Genomic DNA, 12,118 nt, shown 5'->3' on the forward strand with positions numbered 1-12,118 from the left:
TAGTTCTATCACCAGTTAGCACAGAAGTGCATATTAAAATGAGAAGCCTCTTTTTACTTATTCGATTGGAAAACAAAATATATTGTTTTGAAACATGGTCTCACTCTGTCACCCAGGCTGGAGTGCAGTGGCAACCTCTGCCTCCCAGGCTCAATTGATCCTCTTGCCTCAGCCTCCTAAGTAGGTGGGACTGCAGGCGCCTACCACCACGCCCAGCTAATTTTTGTAATTTTTGTGGAGACGGGTTTTACCATGTTGCCCAGGATGGTCTCAGACTCCTGAGCTCAAGCTATCCTCCTGCCTCGGCCTCCCAAAGTGCTGGGATTACAGGCTTGAGCCACTGTGCCCAGCCATGGCAAAAATTTTAAAGTTGGATAACATCGATATTTAGAAGGATACAGGAAAATGCGATCTCAAACCACTGCTAATAATTTAATTGGTATAGCCACTGTAGGGAACATTTTGCACTGTTAAGTAAAAATCACAAATGACCCAACTCACAATCCACAAATATCACTTGTTATAGATCCAAGGAGAACTCTTGCCTATGTACCCAAGAAAAATGCACACATTTGTCCAGTGTGCAGTTGTGCATAATACTGTCCAGTGTACTGTTTTGCCTAATAGCAAAGAAATGGAAATAACCTAGGTATTCACCAAGGAGGAATGGATCCATAAAATAGGAAGATTTATATGCTGTACTATTCCTCAATAGTTACAAGGAGCAAACCATAAGAATATAATCAACATGATGATTTCAAAAACAGTGCAGAGTGATAAATGCAAGTTAGATTTAAAAAATAAGATAAAACTAGTAGATGACTTCTCACTTGAAGAGTACAGTAGGATGAGAAAGAATGTGGGTGCTTCTATGTGTCTCACTGATACCTGCAAGTCTGATGGAACAGAAACTGGAGTGAGATTTCAGGTCAAGAGGTGTGTAAGGTCCCTGTAGGAACATCTCTTTTCACCAACTATGACAATGATTTGGTAAAACAGAAGAATTGCTAAACTTTGCCATCTGTTTTCATCTGGCTAGGAACAAGTGGAGTATTTGCACGAAAGCTACTTAAATAACTCTCCAAAAGTGGTGCATTGTAAACAAAAAGCCCATTAAAAACATTATAAATACACTGTAAATTGATTATAAATTTCAAAATCTTAATATTCTCTCATATTAACTCAATTTCTCTTCACTACTACAATGAGGTTGGTAAGATTTGTGAGGAATGTTTTTAGTTAATAGTGAACTCTGACATCAGCTTAGTCAGGACTATCCTGATTCACTTTCTATCCAGCTGAGCAACTCTTCTTCCAAGTTGAGCCTCTGAAAACTCTCCATAATAAGAATGGCTGAAGATTTGCAGCAAGCAGCCTCAACTCAAGCTCAGCATTGATTCCATTGTGATAATAGAAGCAAATCCTAATTCCTCATATGAAAGCCAATGCCTTCTGGAATTGTCCTCTACTGAGCATCTGTAAATATTGTTAAGATTTAATTTGGTATACTTAACAGAGCTTTCTAATACTCAATTCTGTCCTATTGAGGAGAAGTGTATTGGGAGAGAAAATAGCATTTAATTCCCCAATAAGGAGCGATTTGGGTTAGGAGAAATATTAGCAAATAATTTATTTTTTTCTTGTAACTTTTTATTTTGATATCATTTCAAACTAAGAAAAATGTTGCAAGAAATAGCATAATGAAATCCACGTATTCTTTCTTCAGGTTCACCAATTATTGTCACCCATCTGCTTTGTCATTTTTTCTCTTTTTTTTTTTCCCCTGAACTGCTTGAGATTAAGTTGCAAGCATCAAACCTATTACCACTAAACATGTCAATGTATATTTCCTAACAAGGACAATGTCTCACATGATTACAATACAGTGATCAAAGTTAGGAAATTTAACACTGATTAAATTAAAATCTACGTCCATTTTCAAATTTTTCAAATTCACCATAAAGAGCTTTGTTAGGGCAATTGACTGTCATAATAAACTTCAATTGACTGGCTGGGCGTGGTGGCACATGCCTGTAATCCCAGCACTTGGGAGGCCGAGGCGGGTGGATCACGAGGTCAGGAGATTGAGACCATCCTGGCTAACATGGTGAAACCCCATCTCTACCAAAAAATACAAAAAAATTAACGGCATGGTGGTGGGCACCTGTAGTCCCAGCTACAGGCTGATGGGGGAGAATGGCGTTAAACCGGGAGGCAGAGCTTGCAGTGAGCCGAGATCGCGCCGCTGCACTCCAGCCTGGGCGACAGAGTGAGATTCTGTCTCAAAAAATAAGTAAATAGGAGCAAGATGGCTGAATAGGAACAGCTCCAGTCTCCAACTCCCAGCGTGAGCGACACAGAAGACCGGTGATTTCTGCATTTTCAACTGAGGTACTGGGGTCATCTCACTAGGGAGTGCGGACAATCGGTGCTGGTTAGCTGCTGCAGCCCGACCAGCGAGAGCGAAGCAGGGCTAGGCATCGCCTCACCTGGGAAGCGCAAGGGGGAAGGGAATCCCTTTTCCTAGCCAGGGGAACTGAGACACACAACACCTGGAAAACTGGGTAACTCCCACCCCAATACTGCGCTTTAAGCAAATGGGCACACCAGGAGATTATATCCCACACCTGGCCGGGAAAGTCCCATGGCCACGGAGCCTCCTTCATTGCTAGCACAGCAGTCTGTGATCTAACCGCAAGGCAGCAACGAGGCTGGGGGAGGGGCGCCTGCCATTGCTGAAGCTTAAGTAGGTAAACAAAGTCGCTGGGAAGCTCGAACTGGGTGGAGCTCACAGCAGCTCAAGGAAACCTACCTGTCTCTGTAGACTCCACCTCTGGGGACAGGGCACAGCTAAACAACAACAACAAAAAAAGCAGCAGTAACCTCTGCAGATGCAAACGACTCTGTCTGACAGCTTTGAAGACAGCAGTGGATCTCCCAACACGGAGGTTGAGATCTGAGAAGGGACAGACTGCCTGCTCAAGTGGGTCCCTGACCCCCGAGTAGCCTAACTGGGAGACATCCCCCACTAGGGGCAGTCTGACACCCCACACCTCACAGGGTGGAGTACACCTCTGAGAGGAAGCTTCCAAAGTAAGAATCAGACAGGTACACTCGCTGTTCAGCAACATTCTATCTTCTGCAACCTCTGCTGCTGATACTCAGGCAAACAGGGTCTGGAGTGGACCTCAAGCAATCTCCAACAGACCTGCAGCTGAGGGTCCTGACTGTTAGAAGGAAAACTATCAAACAGGAAGGACACCTATACCAAAACCCCATCAGTACGTCACCATCATCAAAGACCAGAGGCAGAAAAACCACAAAGATGGGGAAAAAGCAGGGCAGAAAAGCTGGAAATTCAAAAAATAAGAACACATCTCCCCCTGCAAAGGAGCGCAGCTCATTGCCAGCAATGGATCGAAGCTGGTCAGAGAATGACTTTGACGAGATGAGAGAAGAAGGCTTCAGTCCATCAAACTTCTCAGAGCTAAAGGAGGAATTATGTACCCGCGCAAAGAAACTAAAAATCTTGAAAAAAGAGTGGAAGAATTGACAGCTAGACTAATTAATGGAGAGAAGGTCATAAACGAAATGACAGAGACGAAAACCATGACACAAGAAATACATGACAGATGCACAAGCTTCAGTAACTGACTCGATCAACTGGAAGAAAGAGTATCAGCGATTGAGGATCAAATGAATGAAACGAAGTGAGAAGAGAAACCAAAAGAACAAAGAAGAAAAAGAAATGAACAAAGCCTGCAAGAAGTATGGGATTATGTAAAAAGACCAAATTTACGTCTGATTGGGGTGCCTGAAAGTGAGGGGGAAGAAGGAACCAAGTTGGAAAACACTCTTCAGGATATCATCCAGGAGCACTTCCCCAACCTAGTAGGGCAGGCCAACATTCAAATTCAGAAAATACAGAGAACGCCACAAAGGTACTCCTCGAGAAGAGCAACTCCAAGACACATAATTGCCAGATTCACCAAAGTTGAAATGAAGGAAAAAATCTTAAGGGCAGCCAGAGAGAAAGGTCAGGTTACCCACAAAGGGAAGCCCATCAGACTAACAGCAGATCTCTCAGCAGAAACTCTACAAGCCAGAAGAGAGTGGGGGCCAATATTCAACGTTCTTAAGGAAAATAATTTTAAACCCAGAATTTCATATCCAGCCAAACTAAGTTTCATAAGTGAAGCAGAAATAAAATCCTTTACAGATAAGCAAATGCTTAGAGATTTTGTCACCACCAGGCCTGCCTTACAAGAGACCCTGAAGGAAGCCCTAAACATGGAAAGGAACAACCGGTACCAGCCACTGCAAAAACAGGCCAAAATGTAAAGACCATCGAGGCTAGGAAGAAACTGCATCAAATAACGAGCAAAATAACCAGTTAATATCATAATGGTAGGATCAAGTTCACACATAACAATATTAACCTTAAATGTAAATGGACTAAATGCTCCAATTAAAAGACACAGACTGGCAAACTGGTTAAAGAGTCAAGACCCATCAGTCTGCTGTATTCAGGAGACCCATCTCACATGCAGAAACATACATAGGTTCAAAATAAAGGGATGGAGGAAGATCTACCAAGCAAATGGAAAACAGAAAAAAAGCAGGGGTTGCAATACTAGTCTCTGATAAAACAGACTTTAAACCGTCAAAGATCAAAAGAGACAAAGAAGGCCATTACATAATGGTAAAGGGATCAATTCAACAGGAAGAGCTAACTATCCTAAATATATATGCACCCAATACAGGAGCACCCAGATTCATAAAGCAAGTCCTTAGAGACTTACAAAGAGACTTAGACTCCCATAAATAATAATGGGAGACTTCAACACTCCACTGTCAACATTAGACAGATCAACGAGACAGAAAGTTAACAAGGATATCCAGGAATTGAACTCATCTCTGCACCAAGCGGACCTTATAGACATCTATAGAACTCTCCACCCCAAATCAACAGAATATACATTCTTCTCAGCACCACATCACACTTATTCCAAAATTGACCACATAATTGGAAGTAAAGCACTCCTCAGCAAATATAAAAGAACAGAAATTATAACAAACTGTCTCTCAGACCACAGTGCAATCAAACTAGAACTCAGGACTAAGAAACTCAATCAAAACCGCTCAACTACATGGAAACTGAACAACCTGCTCCTGAATGACTTACTGGGTACATAACGAAATGAAGCCAGAAATAAAGATGTTCTTTGAAACCAATGAGAACAAAGATACAACATACCAGAATCTCTGGGACACATTTAAAGCAGTGTGTAGAGGGAAATTTATAGCACTAAATGTCCACAAGAGAAAGCTGGAAAGATCTAAAATTGACACTCTAACATCACAATTAAAACAACTAGAGAGGCAAGAGCAAACACACTCAAAAGCTAGCAGAAGGCAAGAAATGACTAAGATCAGAGCAGAACTGAAGGAGATAGAGACACAAAAAACCCTCCAAAAAATCAATGAATCCAGGAGTTGGTTTTTTGAAAAGATCAACAAAATTGACAGACCGCTAGCAAGACTAATAAAGAAGAAAAGAGAGAAGAATCAAATAGATGCAATAAAAAATGATAAAGGGGATATCACCACCAACCCCACAGAAATACAAACTACCATCAGAGAATACTATAAACACCTCTATGCAAATAAACTAGAAAACGTAGAAGAAATGGATAATTTCCTGGACACTTACACTCTTCCAAGACTAAACCAGGAAGAAGTTGAATCCCTAAATAGACCAATAGCAGGCTCTGAAATTGAGGCAATAATTAATAGCCTACCAACCAAAAAATGTCCAGGACCAGATGGATTCACAGCTGAATTCTACCAGAGGTACAAGGAGGAGCTGGTACCATTCCTTCTGAAACTATTCCAATCAATAGAAAAAGAGAGAATCCTCCCTAACTCGTTTTATGAGGCCAGCATCATCCTGATACCAAAGCCTGGCAGAGACACAACAAAAAAAGAGAACTTTAGACCAATATCCCTGATGAACATCGATGCAAAAATCCTCAATAAAATACTGGCAAACCGGATTCAGCAGCACATCAAAAAGCTTATCCACCATGATCAAGTGGGCTTCATCCCTGGGATGCAAGGCTGGTTCAACATTCGCAAATCAATAAACGTAATCCAGCATATAAACAGAACCAAAGACAAGAACCACATGATTATCTCAATAGATGCAGAAAAGGCTTTTGACAAAATTCAACAGCCCTTCATGCTAAAAATGCTCAATAAGTTCAGTATTGATGGAACGTACCTCAAAATAATAAGAGCTATTTATGACAAACCCACAGCCAATATCATACTGAATGGGCAAAAACTGGAAAAAATCCCTTTGAAAACTGGCACAAGACAGGGATGCCCTCTCTCACCGCTCCTATTCAACATAGTGTTGGAAGTTCTGGCTAGGGCAATCAGGCAAGAGAAAGAAATCAAGGGTATTCAGTTAGGAAAAGAAGAAGTCAAATTGTCCCTGTTTGCAGATGACATGATTGTATATTTAGAAAACCCCATTGTCTCAGCCCAAAATCTCCTTAAGCTGATAAGCAACTTCAGCAAAGTCTCAGGATACAAAATTAATGTGCAAAAATCACAAGCATTCTTATACACCAGTAACAGACAAACAGAGAGCCAAATCATGAATGAATTTCCATTCACAATGGCTTCAAGGAGAATAAAATACCTAGGAATCCAACTTACAAGGGATGTAAAGGACCTCTTCAAGGAGAACTACAAACCACTGCTCAGTGAAATGAAAGAGGACACAAACAAATGGAAGAGGATACCATGCTCATGGATAGGAATAATCAATATCGTGAAAATGGCCATACTGCCCAAGGTTATTTATAGATTCAATGCCATCCCCATCAAGCTACCAATGAGTTTCTTCACAGAATTGGTAAAAACGGCTTTAAAGTTCATATGGAACCAAAAAAGAGCCCGCATTGCCAAGACAATCCTAAGTCAAAAGAACAAAGCTGGAGGCATCACGATACCTGACTTCAAACTATACTACAAGGCTACAGTAACCAAAACAGCATGGTACTGGTACCAAAACAGAGATATAGACCAATGGAACAGAACAGAGTCCTCAGAAATAATACCACACATCTATAGCCATCTGATCTTTGACAAACCTGAGAGAAACAAGAAAAATGGGGAAAGGATTCCCTATTTAATAAATGGTGCTGGGAAAATTGGCTAGCCATAAGTAGAAAGCTGAAACTGGATCCTTCCCTTACTCCTTATACGAAAATTAATTCAAGATGGATTAGAGACTTAACTGTTAGACCTAATACCATAAAAACCCTAGAAGAAAATCTAGGTAGTACCATTCAGGATATAGTCATGGGCAAGGACTTCATGTCTAAAACACCAAAAGCAACGGCAGCAAAAGCCAAAATTGACAAATGGGATCTAATTAAACTAAAGAGCTTCTGCACAGCAAAAGAAAGTACCATCAGAGTGAACAGGCAACCTACAGAATGGGAGAAAATTTTTGCAATCTACTCATCTGACAAAGGGCTAATATCCAGAACCTACAAAGAACTCAAACAAATTTACAAGAAAAAAACAAACAACCCCATCAAAAAATGGGCAAAGGATATGAACAGACATTTCTCAAAAGAAGACATTCATACAGCCAACAGACACATGAAAAAATGCTCATCATCACTGGCCGTCAGAGAAATGCAAATCAAAACCACAATGAGATACCATCTCACACCAGTTAGAATGGCAATCATTAAAAAGTCAGGAAACAACAGGTGCTGGAGAGGATGTGGAGAAATAGGAACACTTTTACACTGTTGGTGGGATTGTAAACTAGTTCAACCATTATGGAAAACAGTATGGCAATTCCTCAAGGATCTAGAACTAGATGTACCGTATGACCCAGCCATCCCACTACTGGGTATATACCCAAAGGATTATAAATCATGCTGCTATAAAGACACATGCACACGTATGTTTATTGCGGCAGTATTCACAATAGCAAAGACTTGGAATCAACCCAAATGTCCATCTGTGACAGACTGGATTAAGAAAATGTGGCACATATACACCATGGAATACTATGCAGCCATAAAAAAGGATGAGTTTGCATCCTTTGTAGGGACATGGATGCAGCTGGAAACCATCATTCTTAGCAAACTATCACAAGAACAGAAAACCAAACACCGCATGTTCTCACTCATAGGTGGGAACTGAACAATGAGATCACTTGGACTCGGGAAGGGGAACATCACACACCAGGGCCTATCATGGGGAGGGGGGAGGGAGGAGGGGGGAAGGATTGCATTGGGAGTTATACCTGATGTAAATGACGAATTGACGGGTGCTGACGAGTTGATGGGTGCAGCACACCAACATGGCACAAGTATACATATGTAACAAACCTGCACGTTATGCACATGTACCCTAGAACTTAAAGTATAATTTAAAAAAAAAATACAAAAAGCAAAGGTATATAGTTAGAATGGAATATTATTCAGCCACAAAAAGGAATGGAGTACTGATACATATTATAACATGAATGAGATTTAAACAATTATTATATATGAAAGAAATGAGTCACAGAAGGCTATATATTATATGATTAAATTTATTTACAATGCCTATAAAGACGGAAAGTATATTAGTTCCATAGAGAAGGAAAGTATATCAGTGTTTGACTAGGGCTATAGAGGTTGGAGGAAAAAGGGGAATAAATGTTTATGGATGTAGGTTTTACGGGGGAGGTGAAGATAATCTTCTAAAATTGATTATGTGTCCATCCAAAATTCATGTATTGGAAACTTACTCCCCAATGCAGCAATGTTGAGAGGTGAGGCCTAATGGGAGGCATCATGAATAAATCAATGCCACTAAAATAAATAAATAAATAAATAAATAAATAAATAAATAAATAAATAAATTTATTTCAATTGACTGCCATAACAAGATTCTTTATGGTTAATTCCCTCTATGCATCCACCTCCTGCCCCCACTCCAATCCAGGATTCAATTCAGGACCCCATATTACCTATGATTGTTATATCTCTTTGGTTTCCTTTAACTCACAACACTTTCTCAGATTTTCTTTGTCTTTCACTAAACAAATAATGTGAGTGCATTGTCCCCACCTTTATGGACTGTAGCTTTGGTAGTTAAGGAGAAAAATGGACTTTTGAGCTGGACACCAAGTCAGGTGCATTACCTGTGGCTTCTCTTCCCATCAGGTCTCTGTGACCACCCTCATTAACTCAAAGGAATTGAAGTCCTTCCGAACTCTGCGAGCACTGAGGCCTCTTCGTGCGCTGTCCCAGTTTGAAGGAATGAAGGTACGTTCTGCAGAGAGGTGGGTGGAAGTTCAGTTAACAGGGAAAGGTGGAAAGACCAACAGTTCTTTCTGGGCTGAGATTTCCTTAAATTGCCAAGCTTTCCCTGGGTTATTTCCCAGCCCGCCCAGTGCTTAGAATTTGAGAGGTAGGGAAAAGCCTAAGATAGTACTTTCTACCCTAAAAGCTTCTGTGACAGCCAAGATGAGCTCTAGCTTCCCTTCAGAATCCTGGGGTAGGTGTCCATAAGTCTCTAACACTGTCATCACAGGGCACTTCTCAAGGTATCCTTAGTGGCAACAGAGAGGACCCATTATGTAAGTAGCTGAGAGCAGGGCTTGTCATGGGGGTGGGGCGCATGTATGTGGAGATAAAGGACAGAGCTCAAGAGATCAAGCCCTGCACATCAGGCCCATCCTGAGAATCGAAGAGCCTGGTGCATCCTACCCATCTGTTACGGTTTTCTCTGGTTTTGTTTCCGTAAGGTGGTGGTCAATGCTCTCATAGGTGCCATACCTGCCATTCTGAATGTTTTGCTTGTCTGCCTCATTTTCTGGCTCATATTTTGTATTCTGGGAGTACACTTCTTTTCTGGAAAATTTTGGAAATGCATTAATGGAACAGACTCAGTTATAAATTCTACCATCATTGCAAATAAAAGTCAATGTGAAAATGGCAATTTCTCTTGGATCAACCAGAAAGTCAACTTTGACAATGTGGGAAATGCTTACCTCGCTCTGCTGCAAGTGGTGAGTACAATCAGTATGTTTTTCACTCTGAGGAGAAAAAACTTCAAATAATCATGAATTGTTTCTCAGCAAAAAAATGCAGTGACTCCATTGGGATAATAGAAGCAAATCCTAATTCCTCATATGAAAGCCAATGCCTACTGGAATTGTCCTCTACTGAGCATCTGCAACTTCATTGACTACTGAGACTCAGCTTCCTAGTGATGCCCCTTTAAGGATCTGTACATCTCACCTTGTCCTGTATGGCACCTTTGCTGGCTCTCCACATCTCCAGGCAGAGAGGAGTAGAGCCTCAGGTGTATGTTGAACAGTTCTCTGTTTAAACCACAGTTGCCAGGTCTTGAACAGGCAGTGCAAATAAATATGGCATCAGAAAAGAACCCTTAGCCAGTCTCTTTTCAGCTGTTGGGCAACAGCTTTAGCTTCTCTGGTAACTTTTAAGGAGGAAATTTCTTGTTTTTAAACTTTGTATCTTGTACAAATGAAGAAAAAAAATCCAAGACACACATCCTTGAGTTCCCTTCTACTGTTGTTTTATTTGAGCATCCTGTCCTAGAAAGTTGGGGTATCATCTTATATATTCAGCTCACTGGGCCTCACCTGCTTTTCCATGCCATGTATCTGTTGACGGCAAGTCTACATTTGTATTATTCATGTTTTTCTGCTTCTGTTGCAGGCAACATTTAAGGGCTGGATGGATATTATATATGCAGCTGTTGATTCCACAGGGGTGAGTCAGTGTTCTACCATGTTCTGGAGTGTTAGGGTCAAGTCAGAGATACCATGGCTACATGGACAGTCCAGAACTTATGGCATCATAGTTCCAGCAGCCAGGGTTCTCTGCCTTGTTTTCTTTGGAACAAAACACCATGAGATACCACTGCCTGATACAAAGGGTTCTTACGCATCCTCTAGTGAGTATCTGATACCCCACCCAGTATTTTCTAAAATCCAGTCCTCTTTCTCCATGGTGGCCAAGGAAAAACCACTCATATAGGAGATGGAGCCAAAAGTGGCCGAATCACAGGATGCCTTGATTTTCCTCTTACCTCTTCTCCAAATGGTTGTATAAGCAGAAACCAAATTTCAAAGAGTATCTGCTTAGACTGTGGGAAACCTTAAGACTGCACTAAATTTGCAAGGGAGACCCTTCCATGGCTCCAGACTCCCTAGTGATGGTCAACTGTTGAATTTTAGAGTTTCTAGTGATGGCCAACTGTGGAATTGTAGTTAAAGATAATCACGGACTCCCAAAGTTGGAAGTGTACTCAGTAATCTAGCCTAGCTTCTATTTTCCAGCTTGGAAATTTGAGGGATGAAAAGAAAGAGTTTCCCAAAGCCACAGAGTGAGCAGATGGTTAGCTCAAGAATGGAGTCAATGGCAGAAATTACTGTTTTCTACTGTAGCACACGTGTGTGTTTTGACCTATTTGGGAGTCAGCAGAGTTGATGCCTAACACCGTATTCAGTACCTGTGAGCTGGTACAGACTGAGTATCCCTTATCTGAAATGCTTGGGACCAGAAGTGTTTCAGATTTTGAATTTTGTAAGATTTGGGAATATTTGCATAATACTTATAGTTGAGCATCCCCGATCTGAAAATCCAAAATGCCACAGTGAACATTTCCTTTAAGCATGACCTTTGCATGTTATGTCAGCACTCAAAAAGTTTCAGATTCTGGAACACTTGAGACTTTGGATTTTCAGATTAGGGATGTTCAACCTGTAGTAGCAGTAGAGGTGGTTTGAGTAGTGTTATAGCAGCCCCAAGGGATGAGAATGAATCTTTATGGTGATTCCAGTTGTCATTATAAATTCACAGATTGGCATTATAATACAGATGATGCATAGCAACAAATCTGAGTTTGTTTACTTCTGTGGATGTGTTAATAAAATCAACTTTCTGGAAAGGCAGAGCTAACAGTAGATACTTAACTGTTTATAACAATTATAGTTTACATTGTAATGTTTATATATATTTATATGTAATTATAAATTAATTACATATAATTTTTATATGTAATT

At 40.7% G+C, this 12,118-nt stretch overlaps 1 protein-coding gene across 3 annotated transcripts in view; it reads left to right on the plus strand.

Moving 5' to 3' along the window:
* Positions 1-12,118, plus strand: part of SCN11A (sodium voltage-gated channel alpha subunit 11) — a 226,141-nt gene that overhangs the window by 187,242 nt on the left and 26,781 nt on the right. For all 3 annotated transcript variants that reach the window (XM_023231709.2, XM_023231708.2, XM_023231707.1), the window contains 3 exons: positions 9,246-9,347; positions 9,830-10,093; positions 10,770-10,823. In XM_023231709.2, the coding sequence (XP_023087477.1) occupies positions 9,246-9,347; positions 9,830-10,093; positions 10,770-10,823 (420 nt within the window). The remainder of the gene's footprint in view (positions 1-9,245; positions 9,348-9,829; positions 10,094-10,769; positions 10,824-12,118) is intronic.

The sequence above is a fragment of the Piliocolobus tephrosceles genome, chromosome 2 (genome assembly GCF_002776525.5).
Source record: "Piliocolobus tephrosceles isolate RC106 chromosome 2, ASM277652v3, whole genome shotgun sequence".
Classification (NCBI taxonomy): domain Eukaryota; kingdom Metazoa; phylum Chordata; class Mammalia; order Primates; family Cercopithecidae; genus Piliocolobus; species Piliocolobus tephrosceles.